General features: G+C 35.0%; 1 protein-coding gene across 2 annotated transcripts in view; it reads left to right on the top strand.

The window, feature by feature from the left end:
• LOC140451495 (inactive dipeptidyl peptidase 10) overlaps positions 1-18747 on the top strand; it is a 348523-nt gene that overhangs the window by 222112 nt on the left and 107664 nt on the right. For both annotated transcript variants that reach the window (XM_072545332.1, XM_072545331.1), the window contains one exon: positions 14670-14722. In XM_072545332.1, coding sequence (XP_072401433.1) covers positions 14670-14722 — 53 coding nt within the window. The remainder of the gene's footprint in view (positions 1-14669; positions 14723-18747) is intronic.

Raw genomic sequence — 18747 nt, 5'->3', positions numbered from 1 at the left:
TTATTTTCATTCCAGATCCTACAGCATACACAGGAAATAATACGAGGAAAATAACAATACCATACATAAGAGGATTATGAGAAAAACTTATAAGGATAGGAAATAAATTCAACATTTCAACAACATTCAAAACAACAAACACATTGAGATCTATTTTGTCTAAAACCAAACCAAATGAACAAGAAAGGACAAAGAATTGCATTTATAAAATACCTTGTGAATGCGATCAGTTTTATTTAGGTGAAACATCAAGGCCATTAAATGTTAGAATAAGTGAACATCAATCTTATATTAAAAATAGAGAATTTGATAGACCTATAGAGAGAATCGAATATGGTAAAACAGATTGAGACGAGTGGGAAACTCCTTAAGCATAAAAGATAAATATCCTGTCCAAAAATCGACGTTTAAACAACAAAAATATGCTTTTTGTGCGATATGGAAGCAAATCCAAAGCTATGTAATGAGAATAAGGACTTGGGGGTTTGAATAGAGAACTCTAAACGGATCTTCAATAGAAAGCCATGCTGTGGAGCTATAAAGAAAAAGAAATCAACCCCGCACAGAATAAGAACAAAGATAATTATAACAATTTTTTGCTACTGTGTTTGTTTATATTTTCTTATAATACTGTTCATTAAAAACTCTTTAGAACCGGACCTGTATACATATTGTTGATTTAGCCTTAAAAACAGCGTAGATCCACTTCTTGCAGTGCGTGACTACGAGCTGTTAGTCAACCGATGAATCGAGAAATGTATATAATACTACCAGCATACAGCCAAGCCAAGCAGTGCTACCTTTACACTATCTTAGTAACATCTCTGTGTCATTTATTACACATTCTATTAACCTTTGGGAATTGGGTTAACGTGACTCGTAATTCACAGTGACTACTGTTAACTGCACGTGAATTTATAAATGCTTATATGTTGATTGTTGACTGTTTAACTCATAAAGTCGGGTTTATGGAGGCGTTAAGAATAATATTATTTATGATGTATGCGGATCGTTGTTGTTTACTATTGATTTTTGTTTTGTGTTTATATGTAAGCATAAAAACACGCAAAATAAAAGCCTTTTGAGTACGTAATAAAAATTGCATGTTTGCATAAAATTACTAAAATACATGTCATCGAAAAGGTTGGGTATCAATATCAAACATAATACAAGAGCAGAGTTGATAATATAGTCCGTTAAGATGAAATAATATATGTGATTTTCATCATGACATCTTCATTTTAACTAGTGTGATTTTCGCCATCTTTAGTTTCTTTCAATATTTTTATGAAAGAGGTGGATGAGCTTTACTTTAAACTTGACATTCATCCGTTGCAGTTACAATTTTTTTTTATTATTAAACACATACTGTGTTTATACCATTGGAATCTGGTCAAAGCTGACCAATTATCAATTTTTATCTGTCTTAATTTACTAAAGGATGCATTCTAAGAGCTTACCCTATGGCGTCCTCTTATTTTATCTAACAGCTATGGACTAATACCTAACATGCAAATTCACAACATAGTACTATGCTCTGCTTTTACACTAACTCAAATGGTTTTGTTCGTTTGAGTCTTCTTTCTAACCCAGTATTATCGAGGAGCTGGATAGCTTCGGTGTTTACGTGTTTATGGAGCCGGTGTTCGTGACTACCTGTCATCTTCTTGATAATTTTATTTACATCTTCCATCTCAAGGTTCTTGTGGAGGTCGACATTTTTGATGTACCAAGGAGCATCAACGATGTTTCTTAGTACTTTATTCTGGATTCTCTGGATGATTTGGATATTACTTTTATTAGCCCAGCCCCAGAGTTGGCACCCATACGTCCATACTGGTCTCAGTATTTGCTTGTATATCAGTTGTTTATTATGTGTGGACAAAACTGAATTTCTTCCCCTCAGCCAATACATTTTCTTGTAACGAATACCTAGTTCCTCCCTTTTCTTTTTGATATGGGCTTTCCAGCGAAACTTTGCGTCAAGTGTCATACCCAAGTATTTTGCAGTAGATGCGTGCGGTATTTGTTCATCATTTATTCTAATTGGGATGTTTTGGATTTTTTTGTTTGTAAAATTAACGTGAATTGATTTAGACTCGTTTAGTTTGATTATCCATTTTTTTGTCCACTTATGGATTTTATCTATTGACAACTGTAATTTTTCTGCTGCTTCTTCACTGGTATCACCTACTTCTAGAATGGCATTATCATCTGCAAAGGCTATAGCATCATTTTCTAGTTCAGGTATGTCGCATGTGTATAACAGGTAGAGGACCGGACCTAATACACTTCCTTGAGGGACTCCTGCTTTAATTTCTTTTAAATCTGTCTTAACTTCTTCTTCTTGTTTGATTCTGAAGTATCTATCAGATATGTATGACTGTAGAATTTCTGAATATTATCTAGGCATAAAGGATTTCAGTTTATACAGTAAACCTTCATGCCATACTTCATCGAATGCCTTAGCTACGTCTAAAAATATTGTAGAGCAGAATTTCTTTTCCTGTAACGATTTCTCAATTATGTTAGTAATTCTATGTACTTGATCAATAGTAGAGTGTTTATTTCTGAAGCCAAATTGGTGGTTTAGAATCAGTTTTTTCTCTTCTATTATCGGTTTCATTTTTTTTAGCAAGAGTTTCTAGAACAGCTTTGACATCACTATTAAGAGTGATATTGGCCTGTAAGAAGAGGCTTAAGTAGGTGATTTCCCTGGTTTTGGTATCATTATTTCCTCAGCTATTTTCTATAAATTTATGACATATCTTAATATATAAGCAGCATTAATTAGGTTGGTCAATTTTACTATGGCTTTGCGAGGCAGGTTTTTTAGTAATTCTCCAGTAATTAGATCGTATCCTGGGGCTTTCTTCAGATTTATGTTTTCTTTTATTTCATCAGCTACTTCTTTTGGGGATGTTGGTATGATTGTCTCTTCTATCTTATTAGGCTCTATCCATATTTGATCATTAATTTGGTCTTCATGTGGTTTGAATGCACTTTCTAAATATGTGGCAAATCTCTCTGCCTTTTGCTTATTGCTCCCGACCCAACTATCATCTTCCAGTTTAATGGGTGGAGAATGGATTACTGGTCTTTTTAGACTTTTCGTTGCCTTCCATAGGTAGTATTTAGTGCTGCTATCATCCGTCAATTCTCTCAGGATACAACTCATTGATTCATTTTTTATATTTTGAATCTCTCTTTTAAGCTTTTGAGTTGCATTGTTCAGATTAGTTTTATCTTGAGGAGCTCTGGTTTGTTGCCACCTCCTTCTTAGTTTTCTTTTCTCTTTAATTAACTTTTTAATTTCCTTCGGATAGTTGTTTCCTTTTACTTTTGATACTTGAGTCGAAGTGTTTTCCCATGCTGATTTTTGTATATTTCGAACAAACAACTCTACTTCCTCATCTAGTTGTTCAGATGTTTTTAATTGTACAGATAATTAAATTTTTTCTTCAAGGGTTTATTTAAAACTTTCCCAGTCTGTTAATTTGTTAGTTAATATTGTATTACACTCCTTTCTAATAATCGTGTCACTTAATGTGAGCATTATGGGTGAATGATCTGAGTTTATATCCCAACAATCATCAATATCTACATAATTGGCTGAGATATTTTTAGTAATAAAAAAATCAATTAAGTCCGGTATCTTGTTCCGATCACTTGGCCAATGCGACGGTCTACCCGTTGATATTGGTTCACATTTCTGTTCTTTCATGGCTGCCAGCAACCCGTTCCCTTTTGGTGTTGTCAATCTTGATCCCTATTGAGTGTGCTTTGCATTAAAGTCACCTCTAATGATATATCTGTTTCCCATACTCTTCAGATATTCTTCATACTGTTCTTTTTTAATGGAATGCTTAGGGAGGCTATAAATTGAACTTATAGTAATTTCGCAATTAGTTTTGAGCTTGACACATACTGTGGTTGCTTGTATGTGTTTCATTTTAGCTCCTTATTATGCTGAATATTATTTTTTATTATTATTGCGCTGCCTCCTTTTGCTGCATTGTCAGGATGTATAGTGTGGTATGTCTTGTATCCTCTAAATTTTATGAAAGATTGTTTAGTGAAATGTGTTTCGGATATAAAACACAAGTCAACTTCTTCTATGTCGAGGACTGCTTGTAGCTCATTGCAGTCATAAATAAAACAATAATAGACCTATAACACCTTTGTCTTCTTCTGGGTTACAAGGACTTTAGTTTGCTGGATGTATTCGCAAAAAGCTCTATTCCAATACTAACCAATTACTACAGCTGTTGTGAACTTGAGTCAAGTCCGAGTTCATCGTAGAAACACATAATTGGACCATCGACAACTACCTGTCCCTGTCTGTACATAAAAACCAGAAAGGCTAGAACAAACTGGTGCCTATATTTCTGCTAGCCTACCGACGCTCTCAACTTGAAGCAACTGATTACATTCCAGCAATATTATTGACGTTTAGAGAGGTGAAGCTTCCCATCGATCTCCTACATGATAATCTACCAGGCGGAGAGATGGAGAGGCGGACTATTTTCAGTTTTCAACATAGCGGACGGAGCGATGTGCCGTCATTTCTTTCTCAGATAGATGAGGGAACATTTGGTAATAAAACATTTAAATGTTGCAATACTAAACCAAATAAAACGATAGTAGTTAAGTTAAAATGTACTAAAATATGTAACACGTGTACAACTATCTAAGCAACAAGGATTTTTGAAGGCCTTCTCAGATAAGAAAGGAACTAGTATCTCCTAACCAAGATCAAATATAATCTTTGACAATATAGGGCACAAAAATAACATAAGTTATATTGTCAGTGTGGTAGGTGGTAGGTCATAAACTGGATAGTGTAAAGTATATTTTGGTATTATTCCAGGACAAAACTGGTCCATATTTCTATTCGTTTTTGTGACTATTTATTTTTATTAACCCTACATTACCACCCGTGGTACAGGTATACCCCATGCTGGCGTAAAAGTCCAATATTTTTTTTACTTTTGGCAACACGGTAACGCGCGCTCATGTAATTTCTTGTTTTAGCAGGTCAGTTGTTAGTTGTAAACTTTCGGTCGCTGAGTTATTAAGTTAAGTGCTGTACCCCGGATAGTACTACCATTATATTTTTACATGATCCGAAAATAGTATTTTGATAAGTAATTTGTTTTATAGATAAAGTTAGGGTTTTTAATGCGCTAGTTCTTATAGTACAAACATGGATAATAAGGCTCGCAGACCATTAACCCAAAAAGAACTACAGGAAATAGTCGAGAATCTCTCAGATTTTGAGCCCGACGATCAAAATGATGGTTCTGAAGATGACCTTCTTCTTCTTGATGTGCCTATCCGTTACGAATGTTGGCGATCATCGTGGCAATCTTTATCTTATCTGTAGCAGCGCGGAAAAGCTGCACAGATGTTGTATTGAACCAGATTCTGAGGTTCTTTAACCAAGATGTTCTTCTTCTTCCTGGACCTCGTTTTTCAAATATTTTTCCTTGCAGGATGGCTTGAAGGAGAGCATATCTGGGTTCATTTCGCATAATATGTCCGAAGAATTGTAACTTTCGAGATTTGTTGGTGATCAGTACCTCTCTGATCTCAGACCTCCGATATGGCCACATCTCAAATGCTTTCAGTTTTCTGCACATATGTTCGTTCAAAGTCCACGATTCAATACCATAAAAAAATACAGAGAAGACGTATAATCGCAGCATTCTTACTTTTGTATCAAGAGAGAAGTTGTGGCTCTTGAAGAAGAATGACCTAATAATAGACAATTATAAATCGAAACCTGACGAAGGTTCCGATGATGATTATAGTCCGGAGCCTGACAAAGATTTCGACGATGATTATATACCGAAATATAACGAAGATTCTGATGATGATTCTGTTCCGGAGAATGAAGATGATTCCAACGATGATGATATGCAGTAGCAAAGAAGTAATACTGGCTGCGAAGTTTCAGCAAGCCATGAAATTCCATGCGAATCTCTCTCAGCTACAAATAACGAAAACGACATTGAATATGTGCAAATTGAGGAAGTGTCTACCAAACTACGTGGAAAAAATGGCTTAAAATGGAGCAGAAAAGTCAACGAAAAGTAACGTCGGACCAATCAAAGAAATCTAGTGATTCATTTACCTGGAAATAAAAGAGCTGCTTGACAAGTAACTAGTGGAATTTCTCAGCATGGTCCCTGTTTTTCGCTGATGATATTCTGAAAAATAATGTCGCTTTCACAAACAAGGAAATTACATTACAACGATAACGTTATGCAAGAGATCGACATGTTGACGAGGAGGAAGTGGCTAATACAACAATCAGGCCATCCTTTGTGGGAGATACGAATCTAATAGAAATCAAAGCATTATTCGGACTTTATTACTACGCAGGGGTTCTAAATATGAATTCGGTAACATTGAAAGAACTTTTCAACAAAGAAACAGGAATTCAATTTTTTCGCGCTGTAGTGAGTGAAGCTCGCTTTGCATTTCTTACAAATTGCCTTAGGTTTGACGACAGGGACACTAGAAAGGAGAGCCGTAAAACAGATCGTTTTGCGCCAATGCGAGATATTTTTGAAGCAGTTATTTCCAAATGTAACAAACTTTATACGCCTTCACAGTACTGCACGTTAGATGAACAGGTTATGAGTTTTCGAGGCAGATGTCCGTTCAAGATGTATATACCCTCAAAACCCGATGAATACGGAGTTAAAATGTTAGCATTATGTGATACAAAAACTTTATATTTATTGAATGTCGAAGTGTATATTGGTAAAAATTCAACACCGATAGGTGTCCCTGTAGCTGAATACTACACGTTGAGTCTAACAAAACCAATTCATGGGACATATCGTAGGCTTACAACAGATAATTGGTTTACCTCAATCCGAACGGCAAAAAGCTGTGTGATGATCATTCCGTTACATTAGTTGGAACCATGAAGAAAAATAAAGCTGAACTCACAGTAACGTTCATCGAAAAAAATAACAAAAATCAAAACTCATCTATGTTTGCTTATAATAAAAAAACTTAACACTGCTTTCGTATAGTCTTCCAAAAGCTAAGAAAAAAATTGTTGTCATGTTATCCACCATGCATCCTGAAGGAGACAAACCAAATTCTATAGTGCTTCCCGAAATAATTGATTTTTATAATCGAACCAAAATCGGAGTTGACCCATTCAACCAGCTCACGCATTGATATACCACTGCTCGAAAATCAACACACTGGAATTTTTTACAATTCATTACACCTCATTGGAATTAATTCCATAGTTCTAGTTGTAAAGATAGTGATGCCAGAGAAAAGGGATTAATACCGAACAGAAGGTCATTCCTAAAAAAACTTAGTACCGGCCTAGTTAGTCCCTTAATGAGAGAACGGCTCGGAATCCAAACTTTGCCAAAAGAACTACGAGCTGGTATAGAAAAAAATTTGCATATCGAGCCTGAAGTACCTTATATATGTTTGTTTTTTACGGTATATACACTGTATTGTATTTAAAGTACATTGTATTATTATTGTTCTGAAGCTATTTTCTTGTGTCATTTTAAATTAATTACTATTTAAATGGGAATAAGCCACAATTAAAGGTTAAAATACGTTTATTAACGTTTCAATTTCCACTTCGAAAATCGTTCTCAAAATACAAACATTAGTTTACTAATGTTTGTATTTTGAGAACGATTTCCGAAGTGGAAATTGAAACGTCAATAAACGTATTTTAACCTTTGATTGTGGCTTATTCCCATTTAAACAGTAATTAACACTATATTATTATTTTGATTTGTCAAAAACAAATTTTTTTTATAATTAAATTAAGTAAATAAATTTTACTCCATTCTAAATAAAAAAGTATGTTCAGTTAATGAAGTTTATAAATACAATAAATTATATACACATACACCTTTTTACTTAAGTATTTAATGACGCCCGTATCATCTAATAAAATACCTTGTATAAAATGCTATACAAACACGGCCCTCCAAGCTTTTTTCGACGAATTCATTTTTTTCTCTCGTTCCGTCTCTGGCTTTGGCAACTCCTGCAAAATCTCTGCGAGTGTTCTGCAGGCATTGCAGGGAATAGGAATGTGGGGCATCTTGCCAAATTCGGAAGCGCCAACCGGTCTATCCTCTTCGGCCCTATACGATGGAGTTGTACGTTTTGAGTGGGAGGTAGTAGATATTATATATTTTTACTTTCACTTTAACAAGCACGAAAATTTGTGCTTCTGATTCTTTGGATATAAGAACTATCAACAATATCTACTAAAACACGATTATATTCTGAGCTTTAACTATCATTGTTTCTGAGATAAATATTTTGACACTATTTATGTAACTGAAATATGCGGATATATGGCGTAAAAAAAGATAGGTAACCATTAGATATGTTGGTTATAAAGAAAGAAGACGAAAGTATAGAACATCCTGTATACCGAAAATCAACCCATACTAACAGGTATTTACACGCAGATTCGCTCCATCATCCTGCACAATTAAATACGGTAATCAATACCCTAGTCACAAGATCTGAAAAAGTGACATGAGGAGCATAAAACGACGAAATGCACAAAGTTTAAACAGGTTTAAGAAATAATAGCCTCTCTATGTATGTGATTTAAAAGGCACAAAAATTTCGAAATAGAATTAAAGTCATTAGCAAAACAAAGAATTACAATAAATATATCAAGCACAAATAATATGTTGACTAACGTATGTGTAGTAAGTAAGTATGTTATGACAGCTGATTTCTGTTTGTTTTCGTAGTCTCATATGGACTGCCTTTGGTAGATTGAAGAACATTTTCAAGTCTAATATTTTAGTTTGTTTAAACAAACACAAAGTTTTTTAACCAATGTGTTTTATCGGTCCTTACATATGGTTCAGAAACACTCTGACAATGGAACAATAAATAAAATAAGAGTTAGACAATACGCTATGGAAAGGTCAATATTAGGTATTATAATTGGAAATAATGTACCAAACCTAAAAATAAGAACAGGAGTCACGGATGCAGTTGAAAAAATAGCCATGGATAAATGGGCTTGGAACAGACATGTTGCCATATTGACGCATGATAGACGGACCAGAAAGATTCTTGAATGACGACCAAGACCAAGAAGCATATCGAAACAGAGGACGACCACCGACTAGACTGAGGGATGGTATAAAGCGAACCACAAATTAGATGCAAGAAGCTTAAGATAGAAATCGGTGGAACATTTTACGGGAGATCTACATTGAGCAGTGAACAAATATAGGCTAGTTGATAATGATGATAATTAGTCTTAGTACATGTCCGTCCAATATACATTGTGTCATCTATTTGACCGGGTATGTTTTTCCAGTAAGATAACTTTCGTATCCATTTTTTTTTCTGGTCGCAGGCCATTCTTTTTGGTATTACCATGGCTGACAGTGGACCGAAGAATTTTGTATCTGAAGCTCTATTAACTTTTTCAAAATTACCACAAATAGTCTGGCTAATTGGCTATGCCAAAGCCATTATACAATAAAAAAAAACTTTTTCAAAATTTTCAGATCGAAGACTCAGTTTTCTGACAAATTTTTGTAAATTATTGTCTATGATTTAAAAGTATTGTTTCTCTGAAATGCACATAAATTGAATTAAAGGCTAAGATTATCACTCAAATATTAAGTGGGTTACAGTTTCAGCTAAAACGTACTCAAAGTATAGTGATAAACAACATTCAGGAAATAGTTTTACAAAAGTAGAAGGTTTGTCTCACAAGAATAAACTCTTTACAGCATCGGACTGTACTAAACGCCTTCTTTTTCTTTTTTGTAGACATGAGTCTATGATTTAAATTTTTCTCGATTTCGTGATCTTTTTTCTATCGAAAAATCTTCTCTTGCCTTTCTTACTACTCTATTTGTCTATCCCATACTGTCTTACCATGAATTTTTCTAAGGTATTTTCATCCCTGCTGTTTCTGACATTCTTTTTTATCTCTGTATCAGGTCGTGTTTCTGCCGCGTATGTCATTACTAGTCTGATGACTGTTTTGTAAATTCTGGCTTTCATTTCATTCATTTCTTTCATTCCTTTCATTCATTTCATTCATAAAGATCATTGACTTGATCTTCTACTTCTGTTTCGAGCTTTTTGAAGCTAGATTTTGTCCTAGTTATTTAAACTCTATCACTTGTTTTATTATCTGACCGTTCACCTCCTTACTTTACTTTTTCGTGTCTGGATCCGACTACAGTTTTTCTGCCCAATATCGGGCTACGTCTACACCCTTTGTATTTGCGAGCCATAAATCACCGAGGGTGCACTGTGATGGGCAAAGTCTGCATACTCTCAGGTGCTCCATGTTCTGTATTTCCCCACATTCACAAAGTGCGTCGCTGTCTGTCTTGATGCCCCATTTAATCAGGTTCTGTTTTACAGGGGCAACACCTGTGCGTATGCGATTCAGTGTCCGCCAGGTTCTCCAGTCCAGGTTCATTCCATTAGGTCGTTCTGGATGTAGGGGGAACAGTTCGGGTGGTTCGACGCTGACATTTCTCATAAACCTTTTCCTTGATTTAAGTCGGCTGATTCCTGGTGGTTCGTCAAACCCGTATAATTGGTGCCTTTCATCGAAAGTTTGCCTGAACTTCTCCACATATTGTGAGGCGCATCTACGGTCATCTGGTGATGAGAATCCAGCTACCCGGTACAGTAGGGGTTAGGGGGGTAGGCTTCATACAACCGGTAATTATTCTGCATGTTTCATTTAACGCCGTGGTGACTTGTTGGGCGTGTCTAGATCTACCCCAGACGGGACAAGCATATTCCCCTGTTGAGAAACATAAGGCCTCAGCTGCTGTCTTCAAGACCTGGGGGTTTGCACCCCACTTGCTCCCTACAAGTTTCCGGAGAAGGTTGTTTCTCATAGAAACCTTTTGTCTTGTGTTCTGACAGTGGAATTTATACGTTAGTGACCGGTCTAGTACTACTCCAAGATATTTGGGCTTATCAGTATGTTTCAAGCGTTGTCCCTCCCAAGAAACATTCAGCTTTACATGCGCCAGTTGGTTGTTGAGATGGAATGCACATACTTGGGTTTTAGTAGGGTTTGGCTTTAATGAGTTTTGTTTGTAGTAAGTTGACATCATGTTTAAAGCCTCTTCCATTGTCGACTCTACTTGTGTGAGTGTTTTCCCCTTTACGGCTATACCAAGGTCATCAGCGTAGACAAAACTCTCAGTCTGAGGGTGCATTGGTTGGTCGTTGGTGTAGATGTTAAATAAGGACGGCGCCAGAACGCTTCCTTGAGGTAGGCCATTTTTTTGGGTTCTCCATCTGCTCTTCTTTCCATTTAGCAAAACGTAGAAACGTCTATTACACAACAGTGATCTAATGATATTTACCTCCAATTTACGATTAGTAAATTTGCTGTTGTAACCATGCAGTTTGTTTTGGGGAAATTAACATTTTGGCTGTTATATTAAATTGTTACAGCATACGTTGTCATGATTTTCAATTTGAGAAAGTAGTATTGCGTTGTCTCTGTATTTCTCCCATTTGGTATTCTTTTCTAATGCTTATTTTTTTATTATGTAATCCATGATCAGATTAAATAATAAAGGACTCAGGTCTCCTGTCTTATCCCATTGTCAGCTTCAATTAATTCTGTATAATTGTTGCCATTCTAGTCTCACCAAGATTACAAAAATCTGTCGTCGAACTCAAAGCTGTGAATGATAGGATAGTTCTCCTTTAACTTTTAATGCAAACCATATAAACTCAATAGCATACAAGTTTATGCACCAACCAGCACAGCAGACAAAATATAAGTCGAGGAATTCTACAAAAGCTGCCTTACGGAACTGTTTAAAGGAAAGGAAAATAATAATCATCAACACAATAACGTACCTGAATTAAGATACGAAATGTAAATCAGTTTTCAGAAAGTGGAGATAGCCATTTCACTCAAAAATAGAAAGTCACCAGGACCAGATGGAATAACCAACGAGCTTCTAAAACACGGAGCAGAAAGTATAACCCTAGAGATGACAAAACTTATACAAAAACTAATATTGCACTGCAAGATATCAGACGCATAGAGAAACAACATAATGATACCAATGTTCAAGAAACGAGATAAAGAAGACCCCAATAATTATAGAGGTATAAATCTACTGAACAATGCACTGAAGCTTACCAGAAAAGTCCTAACCAGCAAAATCAATAAACCAACAACTTTATCAGATGAACAGCAAGGATTCAAATCCGGAAGATCCTGCGTAGACGCCGTATTTATAATAAGATAAATCACAGAAAATGCCATCGAGTACAATAAACCAGCATATCTATATCTATGTTTTATAGACTTGACAACGGCTTTCAATAGCATCAAAGTCGAAGACGTCTTACACCTACTGTATAAAAGACACATGCCAATCAATTTTATACAAACCATCGAAATCATCTACTTCCATAATCAAATACAGGCAAAGATAAATGGAAACCTAACACAGTATATACCAGTACAAAGCGAAGTCAGACGGGCTGACTCGTTTAGCCCACTTTTCTTTAATATAATAATGGACGAAATAATACAAGCCAGACGTAAAGGTCATGGTTACAGAATGGGGAACAAAGAAATACAAATATTACGTTATGCAGAAGATGCCGCATTAATCGCTGAGACAGAAGACGAGCTCCAAAGATTAACACATTTATTTAATACAATAGCCAAGAAATACAATATGATAATATCAGCAGAAAAAACCAAATGTGTGACAACATCTAAATACCCACTACGATGTAAAATTGAAATTGATGGGAAAATGTTAAAGCAGGAAGTAAGGTTTACATATCTGGGAATAGATGTAACTAGTTACGGAGATGTTGAAGAAGAAGTACGACAACAAAGCTTAAAAGCAAGTTAAGCGACGGGATCTCTTGATGACACAATCTGGAAGAACAAACACCAAAGACAAGAATCTATAAAGCAGCAATTAGACCAATATTAACATACACGGCGGAGACAAGACCTGATACACCTAAAACGAGACGACTACTAAAAATAACAGAGATGAAAATACTTCGACGAATATTAGAGAAAAGTCTGTTGGATAGGGAGAGAAGCGAAAACATAAGAAGAGCATGCAATATAGAAGACATAAATGGATTGGCGACAAAACGGAAACAGGAGTAGAACGAACACATTAGTAGAATAGCAGAGGATAGGGTAGTACGAATAGTACGAGATAAGTCACCAAATGGACGAAGAAATATTGGCAGACCAAGAAAAAGATGGTGCGATAATTTAAACAATTTAAGAGGCCAATATTAAAGAGGAAACAGGCTTTTCAGCCTGCATACAAGAAGAAAAAAAAGAAGAAGAATTTTACGAAAAATGGAAAACAACAATTACCAACATTCCAAATAAAGAGCTAACTTTAATATGCGGTCTTTAACGCAAAAATGGGCAACACTAAACATAATGGCGACCTAAATAATGTATTGAAAATTGGGCATAGATCAGAGAAACGAAAGAGGGTACCGCTTAATAGATTTTTTTATCACAAATAACAAATGCCGACTTTATACTTGAAAAAGTACTGAAGATAGGTCTAAAAATCAAATTGACTACACGAATATTCGCTGGAGATCATCAATCGAAATAGTCAGATCATATTCAAGGGCAATATGCTGATTAGATCATACACTTTGGTTGTTAATTTTAGTGTTTTGTTTAATAAAGTAAGTTCTCTGTAATTTTCCACGATGTACACCCTTTTTGAGGGGAGTTTGTCGTCTCTTCTGCTGTTGGTGGTTCATTATCGCCACCTTAAGCAAATAGGGATCGAAAGTGGTGTCCCCATGTTTCCTTCTGAATGTGTTTCATCTTTATTAGTTCTTTTATCTCTTTTATTTGTCCTCTGATCATTCTCCATATTTCTCATTGTGTTCCGTAGAAGTCGTGTTCCATCTGATTTGACAAGTTCTCACAGTGTTTCTTTTTTATTTGTCTAACTAATATTCATTTCATTTCTGACTCATTTATAATGGTTGTATGCCTGTTGTGTTTATTGTGTTCTCTATTGTAAAAAGACTTTATTTTTTTCTTTACATTTTGTCTTCACTTCCTCTCTAGACCATGGAGTTTTCTTGTGATTTTGCTGCTGCGTTAATTATGTTGTGTTATTTTTGAGTTTTTTCCAGCTTTCCTCGGTGTTATCGTTTTTCAATATTTCATTCTTATCTTCTCTAATATTCTTTCCTGTATAAGTACTTCATGGACATGTACTTATACCGGAGTAGGTCATTACCTACATCGTTAAGCCATCTTATTTCGATTATCTTTGATGGTCTATTCTGAAAGTTGTTAAAATGTTTTTGTTTATGTATGAATATAAGATATACCTAACAAACCAATTAAAATTGAGTGAAAAGTATGAAATATGCATTTAGTGACATAAAAAAACCTAAGGGGATAGCCTCCAATAAAGGCCAACTTACGCCGCTGTGGACATTTCTATACATGAAGTCTTGTTACTACTAATCCTTCATCATTCGGTAATAATCTCATTGAATCTCAAAGGTTCTCTATGATTGCTTAACTACTATTTTCTGGCAAAATTGTTATAACAATGTATAATATTAAATCAAAATAAATATTCTTTTTGACATGCTGTTTGTTTCAGGTATTTAGACAATCCTTCACAGCCCACTACACAATCTACGACGTTAGTAAAGAGTAAGTACTTATATTTTTCATCCTTTACATAATTTTTAATTATTTATTAAAAATAATCATTTTTATGTTAACTATTTTATCTCTGACATTGTATGTCGCTTTCTTATCTTTCTTTTACCAATTGCTTTATTAGTTTCGTTGAAAAGGGGATTTTAACCGTATAACATATTAATACATGGAATAGCCGAACATATAATACGATGTTATACTAATAATGATGTAATCTCAGAGTTTTTAAGGTTTATTTTATAATGAAAATTACGATAATTTGATAAAGCTGTAAAATCGTGTTTATTTTACAAAAGCTAAACGTTAACTTACTAAATATAATGCAAATACTGTGTTTTTGTGTTGTATTCACATATGTAAAACTAAAATATATATAAAACGGTGAGACCACACACACTCAGGTCACTGATCCATCTCACAGGACTCTCGAGACGCCATATGTTGCCCTCCAGAGGCGCAGCGTCAGAGTTTGGTTTGTTACAACCAATATTTTTCACCTCTTTTGTTAAAGTTCGACCTTCTAGGTATCTTTAAAAAGCGGTCTAATTGATACTATTTGAACTTAAAACTAGTTAACATAATGATGATAGGTTGAGGTTACTTTTAGTTGATTATTAAAGGAAACGTGTTTGATAAGAACCTAATTTCGATATTATAAAGCACTGTAAGAGACCAGAAAACAATAACTTATACATAATATGAATCTTTAATTTATTAAACACCTGAATAAGTCTAAAGTATCATTGGCCTTTTTTACTCATTTAAAGGTCCTCTGGATACCACTTTGTATGAAAATGAGCGGCTCTCATCCGAAATATCAAATGTTCTATGACTCTGGCACATAAATCAGGGCGAATTTGATCAATGACATCGTTTTGTTGGTTTTGAGGGCCATTGTGGTTTGTGACTTATTCGCACATCCACCAAACATCTTACCCAACATCCACCGTAATATTTTCATTTCAGCTACCTTCAGTTTCTTTTCCTCAAACATCTTCATAGGCTACACTTCACCGCCGTACACCAACGTACCACAAAAGAAAAAAAAAAGAATAATCCATGGGTTAGAGACCTGACTAATGACAAACAAATTAAAACTCAACCCAAGATATCCGACAAAAAAAAACTTAGAAAAAAATACTGAGAAAAAATTAATAGATTGAAAATGAATAAAGAAATATCTTTATTTATCACTCTAATTGACTGGAGTTGGAGAATCTTGGACATTTTACACGAGATTCCTTTTAATTAAAAACGAATCATAAAATTATTTTGAGTATTAAAATAAATTTTGAATTATCAAAGATCACTTCAAAATTTGACGTAACAAAAGAAAACAGTCGTTAAATGTTATTCTTCTAAGTTTTGAGATATTGATTGAAACTGTTGTGGATAAAGTCTCTTATTAAAGTTTTATTATGAGACTGTGTAAAAGTCATCCTCAAGTTTCTTTGATATTGTAGCTTCAAACAGGGGCGGATTCAGAAAAATTTTTAAAATATTTTTTAAAACACAACAATCTAATAAAATAATATTCTTAATATTTTGTCAGGAACATTATATATCGGGAAAAGGAGTACGACCGTTGAATTCAATAATAAATGTAATTCACTAAAATAGTGGAAGGTTCTCGGTCAACAGAAAAGAAAGGGTATTAGCTACTTCATCATTTTAATGAAGACCTTTCGTGTAATAAATCTTTAAATCTATACATATCATGAATTCATCTACAAAAATATTTAAATAATTAAATATTTAGCTGATAGCCTCTCTATTATTCTCCAACTGTTGACCGAGAACCCTCCACTAACACTAAGTTCTTGGGAAGAACCGCGTTGAGAATTAGATATTCGACGTTTCGGCACCCATTTTGAAGCCATTATCACGGAGGATACGGTTCCATTCGAGTTCGGGGTCTCAATCTGCCTACTCCCCTTACTCCTGACGTACCAGTATCGTGTTCTGTTGAAATACAAGAACCGTCAAACGGTACTGAGGTCTCAATCTGCCTACTCCTCAGTGTCGAGTCACCGAACTTGAACGTTACCCTATCCCTCTTGATAATGGCTCCAATTTGAGTGTCTAAACGTCGAATATTAAATTCTCAACGTGGTTCTTCCCAAAAGTTTAGTAATTTTCATTTACCTGACCGCGGAAATTTATCCGAATATATATATATATATATATATATATATATATATATATATATATATATATATATATATATATATATATATATATGTATTCCAACGATCCTACCACGTATTTAGAAAAAACGTCCAAATCTATGATAAATAAATACACTGTACCTCTAGACATCAAAAAATCTCTTATACCCAGAGAAAAATTATTCCGAATTCCAAGAATACGGCCTACAAAAAATCCATAAGCCCAATGTACACCTAAGACCCATTCCAAAATCACTTCTATGGTAAAATCAAAGGTGCTCCACTCGGATCTCCTTCTCTACTGAAATAGCTGACATTTAGATGAAACATTTCAAAATAACAGCCCTATCCTTATCAAATTTCAGACCCACCTGCTCATTACGGTACGTTGATGACACCTTTGTCATTTGGCTCCATGGTAAAGAGACATTAGATCTCTTCCTCTTCCACTTCCAGTATTCAATTTATGATGCAAGTTGAGTCTGAAACGTCTTTACCATTCTTTGATGTTCCCACCTGAATGGAATACATCCAGTATTCAATTTATGATGCAAGTTGAGTCTGAAATGTCTTTATCATTCTTTGATGTTCTATTCAGAAATACCCACCTCATAGTCGTTTCTATTCCGTGTCCCGGAAACCCACCCATACAAACGGTTATCTCAACTTCCAGTCACAACACCACCCCTCTTAACTCAATTCAGTTATCAACACTCTGGTTTTCCGTTCCATAAGACTTAGCGACAACAATCTGACATCATCAGAAATCAATTCTTTTCTTTTATCAAAGGTGTCACTGGCAAGATCAGTAGAATTCTTATTCCTCTAAATATCAAAACCTTCTTTCTTACTTACTCCAAGTTGTCCTTCTTCTTCTTCTTAAAGTGCCTATCCGTTCCGGATGTTGGCGATCATCACGGCTATCTTTACTTTGTTTATTGCAGCGCGGAACAGTTCAGTGGTAGTCGTGTTATACCACTTTCGTAAATTTTGAAGCCAGGAAATGCGTCTTCTTCCCGGTCCTCTCTTACCATTTACTTTCCCTTGGAGAATCAGCTGGAGAAGGCCGTAACGTTCTTGATTTCTCATTACATGTCCTAGATATTCCAACTTTTTAGTTTTGACGGTCATGAGAATTTCACATTCTTTCCCCATTCTACGCAGGACCTCCACATTAGTAACTCTGTCAACCCAGGATATACGTAAGATGCGCCTATAACACCACATTTCGAAAGCTTCGAGCCGATTCATAGATGCAACAGTCAGTGTCCATGCTTCCATTCCGTAGAGCAGAACTGTGAATATGTAGCAGTTCAATAGACGGCATTTTGTTTTTGTTTTTTGTCCAAGTTTTCCAATCTCGTAAAAGACCAAATCCCCAATGAAAATATGGTGTCTACGAAATACCCTGTTCCAGTTGTTCATGTACATACATACGACAGACAAACCGACGGATCCACAACCTTATTTACGAACATTTCTGTAAACATGTCTGTAAAACATTTCGATATTACTTGAACCTAGCCCAACATCACATTTAGAGAGGATACAAAATAGATTTCGAAAAATCAAAAACCATCGCTTGTTAGGTAAAGTCTGGATCCTTTAACAATGTAATACTCATGATTTTATTTTGAAAATATTGGAAAAACTGAAAATGCTACGCGAGTACACATGTATTTTTGCTACCTCACTTATTCATAGCAGGGTCGTCGTTTTTGGTTTGTACATCTTAGACACAAAATGGAATGTGCCAAGTAGTATGTAGAAGTCAAAGCGTAGTAATGATGTAATTAAAATCTACTTGCTAAACTATTACTACAAAATCTCAAACCAAATGGGAGAAGT

This window comes from Diabrotica undecimpunctata, chromosome 9 (assembly GCF_040954645.1).
Source record: "Diabrotica undecimpunctata isolate CICGRU chromosome 9, icDiaUnde3, whole genome shotgun sequence".
In the NCBI taxonomy this organism is placed as follows: Eukaryota; Metazoa; Arthropoda; class Insecta; order Coleoptera; family Chrysomelidae; genus Diabrotica; species Diabrotica undecimpunctata.
The sequence above is the reverse complement of the archived record's forward strand: the minus strand, read 5'-3'. Positions and strand labels throughout refer to the sequence as shown.